General features: G+C 41.8%; 2 protein-coding genes across 3 annotated transcripts in view; both read left to right on the top strand.

Moving 5' to 3' along the window:
• The window catches only part of RFX8 (regulatory factor X8), a 34,009-nt gene extending 33,653 nt beyond the window's left edge, over positions 1-356 (top strand). Inside the window, exon 14 of one of the 2 annotated variants that reach the window (XM_051806949.1) lies at positions 4-356. In XM_051806949.1, coding sequence (XP_051662909.1) covers positions 4-50 — 47 coding nt within the window. In that variant the 3' untranslated portion in view covers positions 51-356. The remainder of the gene's footprint in view (positions 1-3) is intronic. The other variant, XM_051806947.1, reaches the window with a different exon arrangement.
• A 3,459-nt stretch (positions 357-3,815) lies between these two features.
• CREG2 (cellular repressor of E1A stimulated genes 2) lies at positions 3,816-23,319 on the top strand. The gene is made up of 4 exons (XM_051806964.1): positions 3,816-4,360; positions 6,497-6,666; positions 18,165-18,278; positions 19,715-23,319. The coding sequence occupies exons 1-4, from the start codon at positions 3,953-3,955 to the stop codon at positions 19,860-19,862; spliced, it is 840 nt and encodes a 279-aa protein (XP_051662924.1). The 5' UTR covers positions 3,816-3,952; the 3' UTR covers positions 19,863-23,319.
• Positions 23,320-25,495: the final 2,176 nt, after the last annotated feature.

Here is a 25,495-nt window from a genome sequence, read left to right as displayed (position 1 = left end):
TAGCACATCCAAGTAATTTTGGAAGAGAGATTTATTATAATGTGTATTAAATTGGATCTTCAAGTTGGAAGGGAAACACTTCTTACTCAAAAAGATGGACAGACACTTCTTTGCCTCCAATGAACAGCAAATCTTCAGAGAAAACCATCCAAACTTGAAAATTCTTTATGCTCCACTGTTCTTACTTTTTGATACAACTTTAAGGCATATTGTTTTCATTCTCTTAAATTTAAGATTTTTTTTCCCTGGAAATACTAAACGCAAAACTAGGCTAGGAATGCAGTTATTTTAAGTTGTTATGTGATTTGTATTATTTGAATAAATCTTCAGAAAAAAAAGGTGAACTATTTGTGGCTTGCTTTTATGTATTTCCTGTATTTTTCTGTTGTCAGTAAAGCTGAAGACCTACCTGAGGTAACTGTGGTAAATTTATCTGGAAGGTACAGCATAGATCACAGAATCACAGAATATACCAAGTTGGAAGGGATCCACAAGGATCATCAAGTCCAACTCCTGGCCCTGCACAGGATCATCACCAAGAGTCACACCACGTGCCTGAGAGCATTGTCCAAAAGCTTCTTGAACTCTGTCAGGCTTGGTGCTGTGACCACTTCCCTGGGGAGCCTGTTCCAGTGCCCAACCACCCTCTGGGTGAAGAACCTCTTTCTAATATCCAACCTAAACCTCCCCTGACACAACTTCAAGCCATTCCCTCGGATTCTGTCACTGGTCACCACAGAGATCAGTGCCTGCCTCTCCTCTTCCCCTCACAAGGAAGTTGTAGACTGCAAAGAGGTCTCCCCTCAGTCTCCTCTTCTCCAGTGTGAACAGACCAAGTGGCCTCAGCTGTTCCTCATACGGCTTCCCCTCGAGGCCCTTCGCCATCTTCGTTCCCCTCCTTTGGACACTCTCTAATATCTTAATATCTTTCTTATATCATGATGCCCAAAACTGCCACAATATTCAAGGTGAGGCGGCACCAGTGCAGAGCAGAGCAGGACAATCACCTCCTCGACTGGCTGGCAATGCTGTGCCTGATGCCCCTCCGGACACGGTTGGCCCTCCTCTCTGCCAGGGCACTGCTGACTCATATCCAACTTGCCATCAACCAGGACCCCCAGCTCCTTTTCCGCAGCACTGCTTTCCAGCATCTCATTCCTCAGCCTGTCTGTACATCCAGGGTTGCCCCACCCCAGGTGCAGAATCCAACACTTCTCCTTGTTGAACTTCATATGGTTGGTGATTGCCCAGTCCTCTAATTAGCTGGGCCTCCCTGCAGAGAGGGAGCCAACAGCTCCTCTGAGTTTTGTGTCATCTGCAAACTTGCTTAGTATCCCTACCAGTCCTGCACCCAAGTCATTTCTGAAGATGCTGAAGAGCACAGGGCCTAAGATGGAGCCCTTTGTAACCCCACTAGTGACAGATCACCAGTCTGATGTCACCCCATTCACTATTACCCTCCGTGCTCAACTCCTTAGCCTCCATGGCATTATGTGTTTATCCAGCTGTATGCTGGACATTTTGTTCAGAAGGATACTGTGAGAGACAATATTGAAAGCTTTTCTGAAATGCAAAAAAGGTTACATCAACTGGCTTCCCTTGATCAGCTAGGTGGGTTACCTTCTCATAGAAGGAAATCAGGTTTGATAAGCAGGACTTTCCTCTCATAAAGCTGTGCTGGTTGTCAACAATGACAGTGTTGTCTTTCAGATGTTTTTCAATACTTCATAGAATAATTTTCTCCATAATTTTACCAGGCGTTGAAGTGAGACTGACAGACTTGTCGTTTCCAGGTCCTCCTTCTTGCCCGTCTTGAAAATCAGGACAACGTCCACCAGCCTCCAGTCAGCTGGGACCTCTCTATATTCTCAAGACTGCTCAAAAATCATCAAGAGAGGTTTTATGATGACATCAGCCAGCTCTTTGAGGATTCTTGGGGGAATCCCATCAGATTTGTAGGGATCCAGCTGGAGCAGCAGATCCTGTACAGTTTCAGGGTTGACTGGGAGTTCATCATTCCCTCAGTCGTGATCCTCCAGTTCAGGGCACTGAGACCCCCTTGGTCATCTGTGTTGAAGACAGAAGCAATTAATGACTCTGTGCTCTGCGTCAATGCTTTTTTGTGTCTACCGTGCATAATTTAAAATTTATATTTATTGCATATGGAACTTAGCACTCATGTCTTTAGAAATTCCTGCTTTGTTTCCCATTTCTGCAGGATACAAGAATCAATATCTCACATATAATTCTGTCAACCGAAATAAGTTGTATATAATGTTATTGACTTGTTTATGTTAGAAACTAGTTTGTTTGGACTTGTTCTGTAAGCAAAGTACAAGTAAAGAAGTTTATAAAGAGAAACCCTGGCATAAATTTGTATGAAATAGTAAATATAGACTATGAAATTTGTATCTTGCATGCATCAGATGATGTGAGGAAATTCCCTGAAACACCAGGGAAATGGGAGGGTTAAATATTTTTAAGAGCATGCCTGCAGTGAGTTGTCTGGGCCTGGCTGCTATTTCAAGAAGCGACAACTGCTTCATTATTTTGAGAAAGGACATATCCTGAATCAGAGAAAAGCACTTGTCAGGAGCTTAGGAAGTTTTCACTTATTTTGGGTTTGGAAATCTACATTTATTTTCTACTTGCATCTCTATCCCTCTGTCTCAGCTCAAGCAATGAAGTGGGAATCAATATTCAAAAGTGTGGTATTACAGCAGAAGCAGACAGGCCCATGTGCTAAAGGGAAAGGAAATCGTGTATTCTGCAGATAAGATTAAGAGTTTGGTGCCAAAATTACATACTCAGGAAGTATCTTCACAGTCAGAAAAATTCATTTGGGCTTTAAGACCTGTTGTACCCATTTCCACTATCCTTCAGGTTTTTATGGTGAAGATAAAAAAAACAGAATAGGGGGTCTAGGAAAAACATAAGCTAAAAATACTCAATATTTTCCAGTCAACTTATATTTATAAGAGTTTAGATTCTAGATTAGATATACAACATGTTCTTGTGGTACAATTAAGCAGAAGTTGTGCGAATAGACTGACATTGCAATATGTTCTTCGCAGCTATGGAAAGGTAAGATCTGTGAGATGCACCTGAGAACCTTCAGACAGGCAAAGGCTCCTGTGAGATTCATTGCTCCTTGTCTCCTATTGAACCTGTGCTCCTTAAGTAATTTGCACGAACACAATGAAAGTTTACAAGCATATGTTTCAAAGATCTACAAGTTTGTATTGTCATATTGAAGGGGTCTACCGCCAAGAACAGAAAAGGAGCTGGATGAAAAAGTGCCTTTACTAAATCGGGTCGCTAATATAAACACAAATATACATCCGAATCTTTGCCTAATTAAAACCTCACCTGGGAAACATATCATTTAATAGCAACTCCATGTACTCATGTATCAAAACACATCCTGCAAACACCAAACTAGTGCTGCCTGACATCTCGGACTTGGGGTCTTGCTGTTACTTAACCTCAGATGAAGCTTTCCTGCAACGGGAATATTCATATGAACACGCTGCCTCGTGGATTCTCTCTTTTCTAATAAACGGAGAGCTCGCACTGCCTCTGCCTGGACAGCTCCACCTATCCATCCGGGGTTTGTGGTGCATGTAGGGAATTTATTTTCGTGAGATACCTACTGGGCTGCGCACCTGACCCAGGGGCTCCAAGTGTCACAGGCGCCCCACAAACGGCAGGTAACCCAGCACGGAGCCCCCCGAGGGGCCCCCACACGCCGCAGGCGTGTCCCGGGCAGCTGCGGGCAGCGGCTCCCGCACCGTGCGAGGCTGGCCCGGGGGCAGGACGCCGAGGCGCGACGTGCCGCCCGATCGACCGGGGGCTGCTGCGAACATTCGGCTCCGGGGAGGGGGCGGTGCGGGGCAGGCGTCGGCCGCAGGAGGGCGCGGCGGGAGCGGCGCGGCCGGAGCTGCCGCAGAAGATGTCGGCGGGGCGGCGGTGGCCGTGGTGGCCGTGGTGGCTGCTGCCGGCGCTGCTGTGGGGCGGCGCGGGGGGGTACGTGGTGGTCAGCTCGGTGTCGTGGCCGCTGCCCGAGGCGGGGGCGGCGGCGGACGAGCTGCACAGCTCCTCCACCGAGGAAGCGCTGCCCGCGCTGCTGGAGGAGGCGGGCGGCCTCTGGAAGCAGAGCTACCCGGCCTCAGCGTACCGGGAGGATGCGGCGCTGGGCTCCGGGCCGGCGGCGCGGCGGCCGGGGCCGGGGGCCGCCCCCTCCAGGATGTTCTCCTACCGGCGGGAGGGCGGCGGGGCGCCGGGACGCGCCGGGACCGCCCGCTTCCTCGCCCGCCACAACACCTGGGGCTTCGTGGCGACGCGGGCCGCCCGAGGAAAGGTACGGTGCCCACGGTGCCCACGGTGCCCACGCCACGCGGTCCCTGCCGGACGAGCGCCAGCCCCCGCGGCCGCGCCGTCCCGCCGCCGGCAGCGCCCGCGTCGCGGAGGTAACAGCGGAAACTCTTTCTGGAAGAGAAATCGTGCTTGGAGCACGGCGAGGGAGGAGGCACGCTAAAAATCGCACCAGAGGGGCACCAAAAACCCAAAATCTCTAGGCCAGAAAGCAGAGCTGCAACGCTGGGTTTGGAGAGGGCCTGTTTCAGGAGCAGGAGGAGGAAAAGGAGGAGGAGACCCCGCTGGGCTACCACAAAATCTGTCCACCCGTCAAGCTTGAAGGAGAGTCGGGGTCATTATTTTTTCCAGCTTTAAAATATTTCCCTTTTTAAAGTGAAAGGTTGGGATGAGACAGACACAGCATCCCATACAACTCAGACAAAAGGGGGGAAAAAAAGAAATTAAAAAAAAAAAAAGACATCCATAACTTTCTGTTGAAAGTATTCACAGATTAATTCATTTACAATTTAAAAAATAGACAAAATTAGAAGCACATAAATCTTCAGAAAGCTTGGCAGAGTTAGTGGCAGTTTATGTTATTCTGAAATACAAAGTAACAAGTTGAAAAAAGATACCATTAAACAAATCTATACATGGTCACAAGAGACCTGTAATTCTACATCAGCTTGTTGGAAATCCTATTAAATAGTATGATCTTAACTCTCCTGGTTTATGCTCTTGCCAGAAACCCTCAGTGGAATTACAGACATAATGTAGTCTGCAGTTAGCTGCCTCTAGTTAGAACACAGAAGTAATATAGAAAAATGTGATTCATAATAAAATTTGGAATTCATGGGGTGGTGGTTGCTGCTCTGAATGCTAAGCTATGCTGCCTGTGATCACAATTCTTTTTGAGAATCCAGTGTAACATTAACCTTGCATGACAGACTGAGCATTTTAAGCAATGGGAACATGTCCTGCAATATTACTGACAGCTATTTTTTTTTTCATTATAACTCTTAATAATAAACAAGTATCTTTAGCTTGTAAGTTATGTAGCATCATTAAAGCATTACTTCTAAGGAATACCAACAAATACCACTTATAAGCACTATAAGCATTAAAATTTTAAAGGCATATAAACATTCAAAATCAGAAAGCATACAACCCAGGTAACAACATTATCCAGGGTTTTCTTATTAACTATTAATATTTAATTTGATTTTGCTGCAAAAGATTTACCACTTACATTGAATTAATATATTGACTGATAATTTTACTATTTAATGTCTAATAGACCATGAGGAAAGAAGGATCTGAAAACATGAAAAAAACCCCAGTAGCTCATTAAGTATCTGTCACTGCTATTTATAATGGCATGAAAAGCAAAGTAGGAATATAAATCATTATGGAGAATATTAATGGGTGTCACTACTGGGCAAGGACATTTTTGTGTGTGTTATATCCTTTGTGTATACACAGGTCAGTGTATGGGAGAAAACGTTTTGAAAACTTGGCTCTTTGGCGTCCCTCCTCTGCCGTGGGAGGAGGTTTTACTCTGGCTGGCTTGGTGGCTGAGACCCCTCCAGACCTGATGTTCCTACCTAGGAAGTTGAGCTGATGTCCAGTTTGTCTTCAAACAATTCTCGCTAAAATGCTTTTTTCTCTGTCTTGGCAAACCGATGCAATGACATTGCAAGTCAAAGCCAAAAGGGCAGGCAAAATTAGTGTAAAAAGCAGGCTGAATCAAGGCTAAATTAGGCTCTGTATTCCTTTGGGTTTGAGGAAAGGTATCAGCGCTGGTTTAAAGTAAACATTTCTCGATACTGATGGCATTGCTTTTAATGCACTTAAACATTTTTAATTTGGTAGTGCCTTTAAAGTCGTGGAAGAGAAAATGTACTCTATAGTGCCATGGACAGGGCTGGAAAGAAAAAATAGAGGAGAGATCTGTTTTCAGAAAAGCATGATAGAACTAATTTAGAGGAGATAGATTAATTTAGAAGTGCTGTCTCATGACAACTGAGAGTGGGAGCAATGGGGCTGGCTGTCCTTTCTGCTAGAGCCCTTGAGGGAATGCCCCACATTGTAAACCCTCTGTGTGCAAAGATATAACCAGTTGCTTATTTGGATTTTGCAGATCCAAGGTATGCCCTATGGGAACTGTTTACTTCTCAGCGATGGTCCCATCAATAACAGCACTGGAATCCCTTTCTTTTACGTAACACCGAAGGATAACACTGTGACAGATCTCCTGAAGAATCCCATGGCTTCTCTGACCCTGCCAGAAACAGATGGAAATTTCTGCAGGTAATAATTTTATCTGCCTACTACCACCTTTAGTGAGAACAGAGACCTCAGAACAAAATGGTGGCTCCTGACCTTCAATGTCCTGCTTTTATTTTTGGCTCTCACCATCAGCTATATGCTCCTTCCTAGGTTTGTTTTGCAGTAAATTGCCCTGGTAAAGCAGAGTAGAGAAAAACAGAGGTGTCACTGAAGTATATTGTAGCATCAACAGCTAGAGTGGCTTTCAGCTTGCACACTAACACACCTAAATTTTAATCTCTTCTTGGAGGTGCCTACATAAAATCTAGGTGTTTAAGATCCTATTCTAGTCTATAGTGATCTAGTCAATAAGATCTGTGGAGTTTCAAGGGCTATCTAATTCATGGTAAAGCGGGCACCATTGCTCTGCTGAACAACTCTGGAGGCCCTGCTGATTGCCTTCATAGGGATCTAGCTCTCTGGGTTCTGTAAGGGGATCTCAGGCTCTCAGTTCAGAAGTTATACACCCAAGACTGTGACACTCAGTCTAATTTCCACCTCTTCAGAGGATATGACTGAATATCTTTAAAAATTTTTTTTATACCCTTTCTTTCTTAAACAGTCAGTAAATGACTCCACAAATAAAGAAAGCCAGGTCTTAGGTTTACCCATCTACATCCAGTCCCAGGTTCTTCTCTCCAGAGATAGCAATGAATTGACTTCTTCCCAATCATATCATACAATCTTAGAATCAGACAATTACTTGTGTTCGAAGGGACCTTGAATGCCATCTAAGTCCAGCCCCTCTGCCATGGGAAGGGACACCTTCCACTAGATCAGGTTGCTCAAAACCCCATCCAGCCTGGCCTTGAACACGTCCAGGGATGGAGCATCCACAGCTTCTCTGTGTAACCTGTTCCAGTGTCTCACCACCCTCACAGCTTAGAATTTCTTTCTAACATCTAATCTAAACCTACCTTTTTTCTGTTTAAAGCCATTCCTCCTTGTCCTATCACTACACAACCTCGTGAAAAGCCCCTCTCCGGCTCTCTTGTCAGCCCCTTTAGGTACTGGAAGTCTGCTGTAAGATCTCCCTAGAGCCTTCTCCAGGCTGAACAACCCCAACTTTCTCAGCCTGTTTTCACAGGAGAGGTGCTCCAGCCCTATGATCATCTTCGTGGCCTCCTCTGGACTCTCCAACAGGTCCATGTCTTTCTGTTTGTATAATGAATAACGTCAGCTCACCAAAGCTTTACCTGTGTAAAATGTATGTATGTAAACTCAAAGATGATTCAGTTTTCCCCTCCATTCTTATCTCCTTGAAAAAGACTTATCTCTACCATATGTTTTTTTACAGTCAAACATGTGGCAATCTTGGCTGGGTCAACCTTGTGTGAAGTGTTATTTACAAAGGCCTCTTTATGTGACGAGGTACATGACACTGAAATTGTGTCAGACAGGACTCTGTTACCAAAGCAGATCTTAACTGATGTTCCAAAGAGAGATAGAGAACTGACTCCTTCAGAAAGAAATAGCACTAACAGTTTTTACCCCAACTTAAGGTCCTCTTTGGGGAAGAAGAGATTTTATCTTAAGAACAGATTTCCCCATCTGAGGATTGCCTTGTGTATCACCCCACCTCTCAAGCCTGCTAGCTGAGAACAGCACTGGGAAAAGCAGTGAATGGCAAATATAAAACATTACTGTAACACTTGTCTGTATTTGTCTCTAGAATATGCTGTTTTCTGAAGAGTTATATAGTGGAAAAATGAAATATTTCTTAGTCCTAAGCAGTACAGATAATTTCAGGCTGACATCCTATTCCCAAGGAATAGAAATTATGGCTTCCTCTGATGCTGTCCCATCACCACATTTCTTAAGGCAATTCAGCTTTGAATGCTTGAGGAGGTCAACAGACTGGTGAACTTAACACTGGAATGGTTCTGTTTGTTCCTTAAATATCTTCTTTAATTATTTCATTAAATATTTTGGATTTATAATTTAAAAAATAAATACATCTCTTCTTTCATTACATGCTAATGGCATTTATCCTGCTTTTAAGCTTTCCCATTCAGTCAGATAGTGAGCTGAATATCTAGACCAAGGGCTTAAAAACAGTATTTGAAGTCCTATGTCCTACTACCCAGTGCCCTATTTTCAGAGGCTCAAGACTCATAGCAGCTTCCATCGATGATAAGTGGTGGTGCTGAGCACTTCTGAAAACTACACACCCATTTAGGCACTTAAGTGTGGCCTTTAATCCCTGCCTTTAAACAGCCACACTTGAAAGTCTTTGTCTTTTATGGTTTAGCAACATCACTGCCCAATTTACCAGTTTGGGAAGTCCAGTTCACCAACAAAAGAGAAAGCTGCACGATTTATAGAAATATGAAATCCATATACATCGCAAACCTTTGAGAATATTTATTCAATGTCTTTTTGTTAAGTGACTATTAATTTTCAAACCACTGCCCTTTTTTTCAGTATGCCAGATATTTGCTGCTGTTTGTTTTGCAGCCAGGGCAACGTGGATTCTGTCACCTGGCTCTCTAGTCCCTCTGCAGTCCGAGCCTGTGCCCTCTGGTGAGAAGAGCTTTCTGGGCACCATCAAGAAGCTAAATCTGGATTTCCAAAACAGCTTGGGCCAAACTAATTACCAGTTGCCACGTCCTGACTCTCCCTCCCTACCACCAGTGACGTGCCACCCTGGCCCCCATCGGTTCTGGTCTGTGCCTCACCCTGAGCTGAAACATAAATCTGAAGAACATTAACCTCACAGTGAGACTAAGGTTTTCTGCCGATCCTTCTTCCTTTCCTCCTGTGGCCACTGCTGCTCCTGGCCATGCAATCCCACCCCCTCCTTCCAGCTGACCATATGGTGGGCCTATTTTAGCTCAGTAACCCAGCAGAAACCTCTTCTTTTTTTTTTTTTCTGGATGAGATTTCTACTGGCTTAGTAACTTGAATCAGCTCCCCAAGAGCCAGAGGAGAGCACAGGAGAGGGGAAAGGAAAAAAGAAGGTGGAGGAAAATAGATATCCTCATTTTAACATGTAACCATACTCTAAATATTGAGCTGACTATTGAATTGAGTGCACAGATTCAGAGTTTGATCAGAGCTCCTTGCATTATTTATTTTGTTCTTACAAAAACAAAACCAGTTTGTTTTTCATTATTTCTGGACTTCTCATCTGGAACAGATATTGTTTGGCATTAGTGCAAAGAACAAGCAATATGGCCAATGAAAAGTTGGGACATTTGTGATGTGCAGTTTGTGTTTTTGATGATACAAAAATGTGAGCAAGCTTTGAGGCTGTCTCACAGTCAGGAAGCATGTGGTCACTGGAATTTTAACTTTCTTCTCTTCCTTCCACCTATAACTAGGGTCAGAAATTAATTTATATTTTTAAACTATCAATCTGTGAGTGATTTTTACACTTAAAAGCAGCAACATCTAAAATTCCAGCCCTGCACACCATCCTACTGTTACCCCACAGAAAAGGCTTCTGCCAGCAGCACAACAGTGAAGGAAACAACAAGTGTATCTGGGCCCTGCTGCCCAGTGCTTGGGGTGACCTGTCCCCAGCTTCAGGATGCACTTGACCTGCTGAGATAGCCAGGCTGCAAACAGGCACACAGCTTCCTTAGTCCAGAGCTTTATGTGGTGGCTCAAGTTTTGTATAGCAAAACTCGTCTTTACCCACACTATATTAGAGGCAAGAACTTTTACTCTGAGAGACCTCTGGTCAGTATTAGAATGGTATCTGTGAGGTTTTCTTTGCAAAGGAAAGTGTCAGATGTTCTCTTCGTCAAGTGCATTATTTATTGTTTTGGTTTCAAAATAATTATGTAAAATATCTGAATGAATCATGTTCTACATGAGAAAGTTCATGTCCTTGTATGCCAGCAATGCATTTATAGCTTGTTTTCATGTGGAACTTTATTAGAATTCCATTATTAACCCACTATGAGTTGCAAGAATGAAAATAAATGTGAAAGCTAATCAGTGCCTGTAGTCAATGCTCCTGGGAGTATTTGGCACTCTCCTGAAAAATGCTTCTGACTTACTGAACGCAAAAGAAATCTCTGGCCTTTAGAAAGAAAACATAGCTGACATTTCGATAGTCTTCTTCTATCTAATGAGTTTCAAGTGACTTGTGCACACCAATTTGATATTAAATTTATTTAGTAGCAAATTTCATTTGTTTTGTTTTAGAACAGACTCAAGTTCCAAACCTTGACAATAAATATTTTCATTTTCAAGGCTGTGAGGAGTACAGACTGGCCTTTTTGGTGCTCCAGCCTTAATATTTAATCAGCTGGAGAGAAAATTTGAAAACCCTAAACTAATAAGAGAAATAACATTTAATAATAAAAGAAAGACATCTGTGATACATCTGACTAGCACTAATTGCGAGACATTTTAGTGTTGCAGCTACAGTCTGGATTCCTCATCTCTGACCTAGAGATTGCCATTTCCCAGAGGGATATGGGCTGCCCCTCTCTGAGAAGACTCTCTGATGGCCAGGATAGAGACAGCATTTGTTAGCAACTACACAGCATCCTATCTGAAGGCTGATAAATGGATAATAGAGGCAAAAGAAATTAAATAGTTCAGGGATATAAATAGACTAAGCTGGTATGTCTATGCCACAGACAAGCTGAAAAGATTGAGTCCCATTCTTGCAGTTTTCAGTGGGAGCAAGACCAAGCCCAGCATTAAAGAATAGAGCGGCTATTGTTCTAAACACATTTCCCAACACACAGGCTGCTCCAAGGATCCCTCTTTCCAAGCTCCTGGGTCTGCCTCATTACAGCTGCAGTCTGGAAAACAGGCAATTAATTTTATACGTGTGTCACTTCCTTGACATCAGGTTCAGCACATTCACAGAGACTCACGGCAGCTTCCTTAGAGAAAGAGCCATTACATAGCTGCTGTGAACTGGCACAAGAGAAAAGCAGTGAGCTTTGGGGTCAGTCCACCATTGGTTTTCTTTTGCTATTAGTTTGGAGGATGGTATTTCAAATTCGGATTCCTGTCCTTATTTGTGACCTCTATCAGGGGTGACTCCATGAGGGCCATTTTTACCCACCATGCTCATCTGGTGCTTGAAGGTAGCAGATCAGCACAATCAGGCAAATGTGTTCAGTGTATAAAAACTGGCTCCTAAACTCTGTAAGGTTTCCTAAACTCTGCATTGAAAATGCTGACAGGAGGTGCTGAGTAACCCCAGTGCTTCTGGATACCAGCAGGTCATGAGGAGAGAAGAGGAATTTGGTGGGATAAGGTCCTGGCTGCATGGTGGATCAGCAGCATATGCAAACATCTGACTTCATTCCCTGGGCAATCCTGAGACAATAAGCCTGCCATGGGTGGCAGGCACAGCCTCTGAGATGTGAGATGGCCAGCTAACATATGACTACCCCTGGGTTTGTGGAGTCTGTGCTTGTTAATGCATGGATTAATACAACAAATTTGGTACTGCACCTTCTCACAAAGAGAAAAGATGTATGCAGAAGACAAAGGCTGAATTCAGATATCCATCAATTTTTGAGATCCAGCTCCTGATTCAGTGGCACTGACACATTTCTAGTACTGGTATTTATATTGGCCGTTTTTAGTCATATACAAATAATTATGTCAGTAGCTGTTCCTGAAAAATCTGTATTTAAAAAAATCATGAAGATATCAAATTAGAAAGTCAAACATGAAACCTACTATCATCATGACTCAATGCACACAACACAGCTCTAAATTACTATTTTTTTCCTGTATTCTTAAATAACCAATTTCCTAAAATCCCTTTCTAGTGAAGTAGTATGTGTTCTTCTGACTCTGTTGACAAAAATAGTTGATGCTGTGATTCTTTTTTTTTCTCCGTGAATTGTCTATGGTTAAACTATATAAAAGTATCCTGTCTGAAACATGGAGTTCAGCTGAAGGAAAGAGCTGTTATTGTCAATGAGGACAGGCAAACAGACTGGCTTCACATTGTAATTAAAACATGCTGGGAAGGATTATCTTCTAGAAAGAGTGAAATTATTTAAAACATGAAAACAGATATACCATGAATACAGGCTCACTTAGATGCAGAATAGCTGAAGAGTATCAATACTCTTTAGCGCCCAAGCCTGACTTCAGATTCAGACCAGAAGACATCTTCCAAAAGCAAAGACGTCTAAGTGCTAGCTCCCAAACATGGCTGATAAAGAAAATCCTGTCAAAATCAGAGCAGGGCAGAGCTGCCCAGCCATATCCAGTGGAAGGACAGCAAGAGCTTTTCAGATTATGAAATTGCTTTCAGCAGAGATTTTGTTTGACGTTCATGCCACGCAGATTAGCAGCACCAATACGTTATTTCTGTTTCGGAGACACTGGCAGTTAGTGAGTGGTAAGCAAATTAATTGTATGAGAAGGATAACTTACTTTTCAAAATTAATCACATCTATTAATCAAAATTATATGCACTTTACAGTAACTCTCTAGGAACACAGCATTCCCTTCCTTCCTTTCTGTAGATTTTAGAGGACAAAAATCCTATGATGCATTGTATATACTAGAAAAGAACTCTGCTTTTTCACCTTGTGCCCAGTTTGGGGCTATGTAAGAGGAGCCTTGTGCAGGGTGTGACAGGATGCCTACCTTGCATCTGTGGGAGGGGACAGGGATGAGCTGTGTCAGCATCCCATCCCCACTTCCTAATGACATGGTTTTGCACCACTGCTGTCACTATAGGAGAGGTTAGGATGTGTGGAGGCAGTCATTGCCCTTATGCCACACGTGAGCTGTATGCTTTAAAGTAGAAAAAAAATGTAGGAAAAGTGTTCTCTGGGTCTTTCTTCTTGGCCCTCTGTCTCTTCTTTTCTGCAATAGGAGAAAGCTCTTTCCAAACTTCCTCTTCCATTCTGCTCAAGAAGTAGAGTGATAAGAGCAGTGCTTTCTCACAGGGCAAGGAGAACTGTGTTCAAGGGATATGGGAAGGATTTGTATACCATGACTGGGAAGATGGAAGGTCTTGTTTCTTCAGGGGGGTGGAGGAGAATGACATCAGCTGCTCTGTGGGAAAAGAAGGCTGGAGAAGAAGAAAAAGAGAGATATTCCTCTCCATAGACCCCTGCTTCTGCCCCCTGACCCTGGAACATTACTGAACATTTTTCATACCAGTTCCTTCTTGGGGACACCTGGCATTCCTTCCCAAGTGCCTCCCAAACTCTTATTTTTGTTTTACTGCTGATCTGTGGCAGATTTGTGTCACCTCACTAATGGATTGCAGAGACTGAGAATGAAGATAATACTTAGGGATACCTTTGGTCAGAAACCAGGAGACAGAAAAGAGTCGGTCAAAGCAGAGATCTCAACTGTGAAAGGGAGTCCTAACCAAGACCCAACATCATCACATTATGTGCCAGTATAACCACAGCAGCCTGAACTATGGGTTCATCACATTTGGACTTGGATAGTTGTTGTATAAGAACCCTCTAATTAAACAAGAGATGGCTAGTGTAATAAACAATTTAATGAGTAGGTGGCACTCTTTACTCTGAACCACTCTTGAACTGTGACCCAAAAAGCGTGGAAGCGTTACGTAGTAAAATAAGTGGGACGTTCATTGGCAGTGCACTTCACAGCATTGCATCTCTGTTGGGAAACATATTGAACTTGTACACAGACCTCTCAGTAAAGCTGGCACCTTTGTAACTAAATGTGGCTCATGTTGTCATCTCACATGCTTGGAAAAGAACTGGCTGGACTGGGTCAAACTCTGCATACCTAGTTTTCTCACTGTAAGCAGAGAAACAGGAACAATGAATTCTTCTCTCTTCACAGATCAGATGAATAATTAAGATGCTTCCTCTTAATGCACTGTCTCCTTATAAAATGCATAAACTGAATCTTCTTCCCTTTTTTAATCTGGTTTTCCTAGTTTTCTGCAACAAAGTATATGTATTTTAAATAAGCGTGGAAAAATGTGTTCCTCTGCTGCTTGGTCTCCTTCCAGTTACGTTCTTTCTCTTCCCCTCAGTTCATATTTTCTCCTCTCCAGGGAGACAGAGGACCTGATTCTGGTAAAGACAGGGCCTGAGAAACCACCTTGGGTTTCCTCAACAGAGCAACAGTATCACCACCTCTGCCTCTGGCTCTGCCTCCCCCTCAACCCCAGCCAGCAGCACATAAATGTTATTTAAAGCCGCTCCTCCGCATCTACTTGTTCTTGTGTCAGCAAAGATAAAAGAAACCCAAGGACTGAGAGCTGAATATGCGCTTATATAGAAGGCAACAAGTGACTAGTGAATGCATGAATAGACCTCTACAGATATAAGGGAGGAATATTTTATGAAATATACCTATTTATCCCTGGTATCCTTTTATTATCTTTAGTAAAAATATGAGATATATTCCTTATTTATTACTAGGAAGCAAATCCTGCATTTACGTTGGTTGTGCTGGGAACAGCACTGGAAACTCAAGACCTGCTTACAACATTTAGAAGTAGTAACTGTAAGTTTAGTGATTTTGGGTGGTTTAAGAAGTATGAAAGTAATCACACATCATTAGGGAAATACTATGCCAAAAAAAGATGCAGAAACAGATTTACTTCAGAATATGAAGGGTTCTTTTGAAAAAGAAAATACTAATGCTAATGTAAGGTTAGAATACAAGGTTCCTATTCTGAAACAGAAAACCTATGATAAGAGGCAGCCCTGAATGCAAAGCCAACAAAGTAGTAACATGTACTGAACTGAAATGTATCATTGTCCTGTTCAGCTCTTCCAAAACTTCACCTAACATAATCTCAACAAAGAACTTGTTTGCCTCATTTCCCAGAAAAACAAACTGACCCTCCAGAATATTATTGCAATGTGCAAAATTCAGTTTGAATATATTGTGTGTGTCAGTCAGTGTAGCGCCCTGCCTCACAGTAATGTACAGAAAACTGTAAACAGAAGAAAAAGCCAGAGGTAAAAAAAACCAAATAAAACCATTCCAGGTATGGATGCATAGTGTGCGGGTGTCATTGTCAGCCAAATGCGTGGAGAGCAGCTTCTTATGTAAATTGGGAAGTAGTCACATCTGCCACTAGTCCTATCAGGCAAAACTTTCTCAGCATAGGCAGGCAGGGTTCACTGCTTAACCACAGCAATGTCAGGTCTATTGCCTACTCAAAATCAATGAGCACGCTTTCGAATAAACATGTACTTGCACAAAACCACCACATAATTGTAATCTGAGAAGGTCAGACCAAAACCTCTCACTTCTCCTGATCACATCCAAATGCATCACCTTGATCCAGTCTGTGAAATGCAGACATTCTTTAATAGCAGTCCTTTTGAATTCCTCTCTGAAAGTAATAACTGCATCTTACCCAGGAGCTATGCAAAGAAAGACGCTTGCAAATATTCCTGCTTTTCCTTGCTGTTCAGTTGTTTTATGATACTGTTAGGCTGTAGAGGAAAATGTATCATATTTTTGGACACACAGTTATTTTAAAGCAATCTTTTGAACTGAATTTTTGCTAGTTAGAAGTCCCTTCTGTCATCAATATATGTGTTAAAAATATGTTGAATATATAAACATATGCGGAGGGTTTTGATACAGTATTAAGGTTAAGAACAAAAGATAACAATAGATCAGAAGATCACCTCAAATGGACTTTTAGATTCCATTATCCAGGGCCAGTAGTTCCAAGAGTGTGAATCTCCACTGCCCTGGCTGCTGGACACACAGACCCTCAGCTGACACCCTGTGTATGTGGGACTTGGTTCCTCTTTCTTCAGCTCTATATACTGTATTGCTATATTTATTCATGTTTTGGTGGGTGAGTCTCATTGGACCACGTGTGCTGAACAGCCACACAACACCAAAGCCTACACAAAAAAAATGCAAGGAGCTAGAGGTGTCCCTAGGGCATGGAGCTGTGTTCCTTAGGGACAGGGTGCTCTCAGGCCACTAGAAAGCCAGATGTGAAATGACATTTTCAGCAGTCAGTGTGAGTTCGTGCTGAGGATCTACAGAGTGCCAAGGTGATCATGTAGACAAATTTGTGTTCCAGATACACACTGACAGAAATAAACCCAGTGCCAGGGTAGGGAATGCAGATTTTCAGGCACTCAGAACACCACTTGTGTATTATTTCATAATAGTTTAAAAAAATTTTATTAGAGAAAATTAGACCATTATACATTGATGTGAACAGAAAGTTTGAGCTTGATCTTTGGCCACTGCCCTTCCTCCTGCACAGTAAATCTGGGAGAGGAAAAAGAGTACAAGTGGAGTTTGTCTGGAGGTTGTTAAGCTGAACATCCCCTTCAGACAACTGAACAGGATGCTGAAAAAACTTCCCAGAGATCATGTGACAGCAAATGGCCTTTTGGAGGTCAGGCTACAGGTGGTGCCAAGTGCTCACTGGGCATAGCCAAGTATCAACCAGCCTGCTATACTTCCTTGTGTATCTCTGTTCATGGCCTTCTCTAGAAGAGTAAGTACTTTATCCAGTGAGCTACACAGTGTTTACTAACCATCTGTGGAGAATCTGCAGGTGTTAAATTAGCTGCAGGGGGATGTCCATATGTTTCCTGCATGCACTAAACACGCATTGAGAATTATAACCAAAAATGAAGCCATTGCAGATTGCACACAGTTAAGGCTAAAGGGCTCAAGCCAAGATCTTTAAGTAAAACTGCACACAGATGAGATGCAATTTACTGTGATTTGCTGCTTCTGACTAAACACAGAGAAGAAGAAACACAGCCTTCATTTCCTAAGGCAGCTTTTTGGGCTTACATGGGGAGGTGGTTCCCTGAGATGCTGAGCGGTCTCAAACTACTGGCAATAGGACTTGGGGCTGCTCAGCACTCACAGGAATCAAGCCTTTGCAGTCATTGTATACAACATGTTTTTGCAATTGGTCAATTTACTTATGATTTATATGCTTGTATTGTATATACCAGAGTCAGCAATTGCCCTGCAGGTACTAATGGGAGTTATTTATTATTACTGTTTACGAAGAGCCAAAAAGCAACAGGTACCTTCTCTGTCTTGATCTGAAGGCAATTGGAGAATTTGTTTTAACAGATCTTGTCTATTTGGTGTAAAGCAGTTGAAAAGTGGATAAAAAATGAAAAAAGATTGAGTTTCTAGGATAAGGAAAAGACCTTACATTTTACATACAAATACATGTATTCATACTTTTTTTTGCAGGCATAGGCACACTGTAACCATCTCACAGTTCTCAGAATCCTGAATACAGATCTGTACATCTGTCTGGGAAAACTGCCATTTGCATACTTTTTACAAGCCAACATATATTAATCCAGGTTTTGTAAGCATAAATTAAGATTAAGCAAATATCTACACAGATCTATGTGTCAGGCAACTATTCCTTCAAGATCTCCCCCCTCCACCAGATGGTATAGCTGGGTGTAGAAAAGACTTGCAAGGCTTGACAAAGCTTTCTATATGTGAGCAGGAGTTCACATTTCTCCAAAACCCTTAAGAAAGAAATCAAGCTATTACTCATAAGCATTTTTCTCTGTGCACAGAAAAAATGTAATTGATCCAGAGGATCCGAGGTGCGCCAGGCTGACTCTCATGGGACAGATGGTCATGGTGCCTCCGGAGGAAGTGGAATTTGCCAAGCAAGCAGTGTTTTCCAGGTCTGTATCTAACAGGCACACAGTAGAGTGCAACCCACAGGTTTGAGACAAATATACAAATGTGGTACAGAAAATCTGAGAAGTAACAAGCCTGATCTTTACTTTGGGGCCATGAAGCATGTTGGCTCCTGTGTGGTTTGGAATGACAGACTTCCTTTTAACTCTTGAGGAAACTAAATATGGAAATGCAATTAGTTAGTATTGGACTCTCATAAGGCATGTAGTTTATAATCTGGAGATTATGAAAATATTTCACCTGGTTGCAAGGAGACATTCCATAAATCCAGGGTGTATTTGTTATCTTTAATGATTCTACCCCACTTTAGGACAAGTGGTGCTCTTCAGCTACAGCCTCCTACTCAGGGACAGAGCAGAGCTCTGCTGCCTTTGGGCTTACAAATATTTTCAGGGTGGAGCTTATGGGTTTTATTGCCTCTTCTGACATACCAGCTGCTGCAAAGCCACAGTACTTACCGAACAGTCTCCTTTGAAAGATGCGAGCACAACCCAGAGGTGTACACACACAAAGGGGGTGTGTCTCCATGCCCTCCAGTGGGTCTCCAGAATTACAGGCATGAAAAGCCTGAACCTTAGCTAGGGCATGCACCTCCCACACAGGCTGCCAGAGATGGTCCTCCAGGCACACCTTGCCTGGTCAATCAAACATTGCTGGGAAACTGGGATGAGCTGTGATCCAAAACAGCCCAGAGGCAATACTCTCTCTGACCTATGGGGAGGGGTTAGGGTGGGACTCTGTCAGTGGGTGCCATCAGTAGCAAAACTGAGGCCGTGGACAGGTGGGGCCATCTTGGCACAGGAGCATTTTTTTACAAACTTTGTAGAAATTAGATTTCTATGTGTGCCACAGTCCAGCAGCACCTCCGCAGAGAATGCTCCATTGTCGGGGTGCAAAAGCCAGAACAGGGTGAGGTGTCAGCAGCATCTGGAACCACTTCTCAATGCCACAGTCATAGGTGCTCCAAGGGACTGTGGGAGCTGTAGGAGCTGACAGCTCAGAGTCTGTGCTCTACCTGCTACCCAGTTTTATTAGCTCTCCTGCCACACCACAACTGCTACCAAAGGTGTAGTATTTTCAGAACACTGTTTCCTTTGAACAGGTACAAGCACAAGCCTGACACACATTCAGTCTCCTCTATTTTTCACTTAGTTAGAGACCAACAACATCTGCCTTTAGAGATGGGGTTCTGCAATGGGGAAGGTGGTGTTTGCTGGCTGCCTGTGTTGCAGTTCTCCCCAGACTGGGGTGTGGAAGATCATAAACCTTACAGCAAGGGAGGGCCAAAAAGATGAATAGTGGTGGTTCTCGGATCTCAGGTTTCACTCTGGCTGAACACACTGAACTGAAGAAAAAAGGAGACTATGCATATGCTTTGGCACATCTTTTAATTTTTTTTCCCTTTTCTTTGTCTTTCCAGGCACCCAGTGGTAAGAAAGTGGCCTCGTGGCTATGAATGGTTCTTCATGAAAATGAACATTGAGCACATCTGGCTTCAAAGCTGGTATGGAGAAGGTTCTGCCATTGCAGTAGAAGAGTATCTAAAAGCAGTTCCAAGTAAAGGGTGATTGAATGTGCTTTGAGATAGAAATCTCCTGAATTTCCTTTCCAAACACTTTTAAAATTTCATGCTGGATGGTTACTTCACAGTGATATTTCTTTTCTTTTCCCAAAAGGCTTCAAAATAACCCTGTCTGACATAGAGCAGAGTGAAAATAAATCAACACAGACTTTCAAATTATAAAGGAGTGGCGGATACTAGCCCTACCCTGCAATGTACAAACTTGTCATTTCAAGCAGGCAACGCGTCATCTTAAATGCTGTTTAAAAATGCTTCATATCTGTTTGTTTTGACTTCTATTGCTGTGCACCCACAGGGAAACTACAGTATGTGCTAAATATAATATTCTGAAAAAGCAAATTGCCTACTCAGAACCATCTATGCATTGTGGAGATATTACTGCTGTTTGGTCTCCTTTGATTTGTACATACTCTAAGAGAAACTGAATAGCAGCAAATTAGGTATTTAAGTTCTCAAAAAATGTTACACTAAAGCTGTCCTCTTTTGCTAACTTGTATTTTCTACGTGTGCTTTTCCCTGGTTAGATAATTTGATATTTCACTTGGAAATTGAGTAGAACTTCTCCATTTTAGTAGAAAAAATGCAAACAGTTCAAAGAACACAGCTCCAACATAACTCGTTTCTCACTGACACAAAGCTGGTTAAACACATTAAGGGCCAAATCAAATCAGCCCTACAAGGATTATCTCAATACAAGTATAAACACTGTCATAAGAAGAATTTAAGTAAATGTTCCCAGCTAGCCTATTCCTGTTGAGGCAGGAAAAGTATTTTTAATAGCCTGTAGTCCCAATTTCTTTTGCCTCCCTTCTCCAGCTACTGCTTTATTTTTAACTCCTTTGTGCAACTGATTTTCTGTAAACCCGCACTAACTCACTGAGGGGTGGAGCAGTCCCTTAACTCTGTTTCCTTACCAAGATTTAAAGGGCTTGTTCATGCATTTATATTTTTAAAGAATTTATTTTTTAAAAAATATATTAGGTATTTCAGGCCACAAAAAACTCATTTTCCTAGTGTGGAAGGTGAAAACTTTGTTGCAACACATTATTAATAGGCATCTAATGTGATAATACCAAAAGAGTTAAAAGGTATTTTAATCACCTTCAGCCCTTTCTCTAGATGTCCTCCTGGAAAATTTACTCTGCAGTTCCTAAGGATATCACAGAAAGTTCCCATGGCTAACCAGCCAAGTCACTACACAGTTTGAAAATGATACAGCTGTTCTCCCTGTTACATATAAGAAAGAAATACATTGAGATGGGGTATCTGTACCTGTGGGGAAGGTCTTCCAGCATCCCTGGGAGTGCACCTGAGCTCTAGACATCAGTCCACACCACATCTGGGCTGGGGAGGAACTTGGGGTGCCTGGGTGAGTGGCCCGAGCTTGTACAGGTTAATCCCTGGGCAGAGCTCAGAGGCAGCTGTGTGAGCCATGATCAGCTGGAAGCCAATTAAGTGTAGCTGAGCTTGTTTTGGTTCGGGCATAGAGAAAGGGAGTCATTCCCACAACAGTGCTGGGCACTATGCTGGTTTAACTACCAGGGGCCACTTAGCCCCTGGGTAAGTTCAGGACTCCACACATCACTATCATTCCTGATATTCTGTAAGAATCAAATGCAAAGGAGAGGGGAAAACATTGTTCAGATACTCACTAAGCTTTTTTTTTTTCCCTTGTCTTATTGCCAGAGACTCTGTTGGCAGTGCAGATCTTTTGCAGAGGTAATTACACAAAAGGAGGAAGCATACTGCCTCAATCTATTTCCTTCTTTTTTTTTTCTTGGCAGATAAGTAGCATTTTCCCATTTGAGTTTGCCCCTGAATCTTGCACTGTGTAGTACTGAAGCAAAATGGCCCATCTACAGAAGTATAGAATATCATCAAGTGAAATCCTCCTTGATTCATATCATTTTGCCATGGAGATCTTTGTCCACTATGGATTTGATAACTTTACCCATTAGGATTAATGAGACTTCTAAATCTGAGTTCAACAGGAAGAGTACTAAACCTTGTAAGGGAATTTCTGCAGGTGTAACATTTCCGTGAAACTACAATTACATGTTTCGTTATCCCAGTTCACTACTATTTCCAGAGCCTGAAATGCCTCTTCTGTGTCCCACCCCTAATCACATACACACAAATTCAGAGTAAAAAGTTAATGTTTAAACAAGTTGAAGAAGAGAGGAAGAATTTTAGAAATGCTGCTGTTACTATACTCTCAATTTCACTTACGTCCCCTGGCAACAGTAACATAGTCTTGTGTCATATTCATTAACTTACTAACTTGCCTTGAAGCAGTAAGGCATTGTGTCAATGCTGTCCAGTAGAGCTTTAATGGTTTAAGAAGTTAGTGTGTACTAAAAAGGTTTTGAATTTACAACACTCTACCTGCTTAGGCTGTCTCCCTGGATACATAGATTAATTGGAGTAACTTCTGTATTGTAAAGTGACACATTCATCAAGAAGTTTTTCTATATGGACCAGCCATGAGGCTCTTGAGAGAACCTCAAAACATGAAATGGTGATGACATGTAAGGTGACAAAAGGAGCTTCGTGAAGAAATGCTGTCTTAAATCACCTGTTCTCATTTCATGCTTCCTTCACCCAAGGAATAGCTACCATAGAAGTCCTTGAAAGTGTGTAGAAATTTATCAAAAATATGACCTGCAGATTTTGAATGGAATTTTCCAGACCAAAAAAAGGGGAGGTGATAGTAGTTTGCTTAATTGGGATTTACATTATTATTTATATGCGAGTAACAGTTTTTCTTTAAACTAACAAATGTCTCAAGTGATATTGGTCGTCACATGGTGTTATTTGTGAAAGCTTTTAACCCAAAGAGTGTTATTTGAAATATAATAAAATCATAGTTCCTTAAGACTGTGGAGTCTGATCTTGCTTCAGTTCAAGCAAAAAATAAAAATACCATTTATTTGTTGTGCTTTAATTATTACATCAAACAAGCATTTCATAAAAGGTCTTGATAAGCTCTTATGAATTCATTAAGCATTTCAAGTAGCTGATGTGTAATTTCTAAGTGTTCTCTTTTTTAGTTATTTCTGTAGCTTCCCCAAAAAACCTTGTTGTGCAACATGTTTAAAACTCTAACTGTGGTTTTGCAATATTTAAGAGATGTATTTAGTCATTTCTGTATACTTGCTGGAAAAAGGAAAACAAAGTTGAAAAGTTGGGTTCTCACTTTTTGCTAATTTGTGCAAAAGTAATGCATGTACAGCATTTAAGTACAGCTAGTTTGAACTGCTGTTCTTATTTAACCAAAGAATGCTCCGTTTCTGATGAAATTTTCATCACTTCAGTGGATGAAATGCAACCTGTCTCATTTCTGGATGTGTATTGTCATTTGCAATGTATTTTGATTTCTAAAAATATTGAAAGTTGTTAACAAAATGCCCATGGAGAAAAAATACAAATAAAACAAATTTAAAAGTGGAAACTGTATTAGAATATTTTTCAGTACATCATTAGCCAGAGTAACTGACCTTCTGCTAACAACCGTTATAATTTCTATCTGACCTGAACATCTACTTTTTTTCCCCAAGTTTTCCTGAACCAAGCTAATTTCTCTCAAAATATTTATGGGAACTGAGACTCAGATCTGCCTTTTCTCTAGTGAAAAAAGCCTAGCCAAGCACCTTTTATCATTCCTTCATCTTTACCCTGAGCTTTCACTGTGACAGTTAAATGTAACTTTTGAAGTTTGCTCTTCTTTTCTGCATGTAGGGACTGAGCTCTCATCTCTCGGGTGTGCATTAATGGTGTTTTGGAAGTTTCCTCAGTGCTATTTCTTCCCTTGCCAGCCTTGCTCTTACAAGTTCTTGTTACAGCTTGCTCTCTGCTATCCAATTTCCTCTGCCCATATTTTCTCAAAGCCAAGGATGACAATTTACCTTTTCATCTTGCTTTTCTGCACCATCTCCTTCCAACAAAATTCAGCCTCTCATACTAAAATTCCCATTTAATATCCGATAAAGGTTATAGAACAGAATAAAATAGAATAGCAGCATATGTTAGAATAGAATAACAGCCTGTGTTACCTATTCACACCTTAAGACTTTCTTTTGCTCCTGGTTGGACTACATTCACTGTGAGAACCATGACAACAGTTCCCTAACCTGTACAAATCACATTCAACATCAAATTCCTATTTCCAGTAACTCATATTTTTAAAAGATCATTTCCTGCAGCTGTTCTTTTCCTTTTTAATTACTCTTTTCACTTTTGTCTCATTTCCAGAGTGAAGTCTGTTCTGATTATACCAAGTGTCTTTCACTTACTTACAAAAAAAATCTAATTTGAACATTTTTGGAATCACTGAAGTACTGTTACTTTTTTTTAATCTCTTTTTTTTTGGTCAAGCACTGAATTTGTGCTTCTTCTGAATTGCCTGTTACTTGTAGTACTTCAGTGCAGCTCACCTTTTACTTGCCTCTTCTCTGCTACCACCTCCAAACACCCTCTCCCTTCTAACATTCTGTTATATGCTCCTCAGTTTCCTTATCCTCTTTTCCCTATTTTTTTCGTTAACTCTAGTTTTACTATGTTCTTCCTTCAACTTCCAACTTCTCCACAGCTCCTTCCACATTACTCTGTCTGCTCAGTCTTGTCTGTTGTCTTGATTTTGCCACTTTAAACTTGTTTTCACAATGCTCAGTGCCTTTGGAGAGAGTCCTAACATTGCTAAATGTTATTTTGGTAGAATGCTAAAGAGTTGCTTTAAGGAATACATTGAGTTTGAAGGTGTTTGTTAGTTTGTTTGTTTAAACACTTACTCTGGAACAGAAATGGGAACATATTGTTCTTGGTGTTGACACAGAATAGGGCAGTTCACTGAGCTCATGGCTTTTGCTGACAGTATCTTCTGCACAAACTATTCCAGGCTCTACTAGACCCTATCTGCCTCAGCAGCCCCAACACATAATCATGATTAGGAAGGACATCGACAAAGTTTGACAATGTTGTTTGACAGCATTGGTAACAGCACAGAATCACACAATTGTTGACTTCTGAAGGAAAACGCGTATATGAGAGTATTTAAAAAAGGCTCATGAAAACAAGCAATTTATTTCAGAAGCTGGAAAAAGGTACAGATGTCTTCTGTGAAAAAATAGGTAAGACTTTAAATGTATTCATTTAAGAAGAGATATATGTCGAATATTTCTAATGGAAAATGAATCCATAGAATGATCATGTTTTTTCAGTACCTTCATTTCTTATTTAAATACATTTTCCTCCAGACATAGTACTGACTCTTTCACCATTTTCATCCTTCTGAAGTGAGCTCCCCTCAGCACAACAGCACAGGTACCATTTATATCTGAATGTGCATAGCTCCGACCCCTTTCCCCTGCATGGCTGTGCACCGCTCTGTTCCTGGCTTCTGACCACTCCCTCTTTCTGTCTGTCCTTGCTTCTGGCGCTTCAGCCTCCTTCCACTCCTCAGGAGGTCATACTTCACCCTCGAATGAGGGCGAGGTGTGCCCTGGAGTGTTCGGTAGTGACTCATTTAACTTCGCACATATGTCACTGCTCAGGCTGATAGACAGGACTCGGGACTGACGCCCATCCCAGGGTCCAAGGCCAAGCAGCCCCAAGTTGGCTGCA

The sequence above is a fragment of the Manacus candei genome, unplaced genomic scaffold (assembly GCF_025592945.1).
Source record: "Manacus candei isolate 608988 ecotype Guabito, Panama unplaced genomic scaffold, ASM2559294v1 h1tg000069l, whole genome shotgun sequence".
NCBI lineage: Eukaryota > Metazoa > Chordata > Aves > Passeriformes > Pipridae > Manacus > Manacus candei.
The sequence above is the reverse complement of the archived record's forward strand: the minus strand, read 5'-3'. Positions and strand labels throughout refer to the sequence as shown.

Coding starts and splice junctions, on each gene's coding strand:
- CREG2 (XM_051806964.1), top strand. CDS start 3,953: ATGTCGGCGGGGCGGCGGTGGCCGTGGTGGCCGTGGTGGCTGCTGCCG. Junction 6,667..18,164: donor ACAGATGGAAATTTCTGCAG/GTAATAATTTTA, acceptor CTCTGTGCACAG/AAAAAATGTAATTGATCCAG. Junction 18,279..19,714: donor AAGCAAGCAGTGTTTTCCAG/GTCTGTATCTAA, acceptor TTGTCTTTCCAG/GCACCCAGTGGTAAGAAAGT.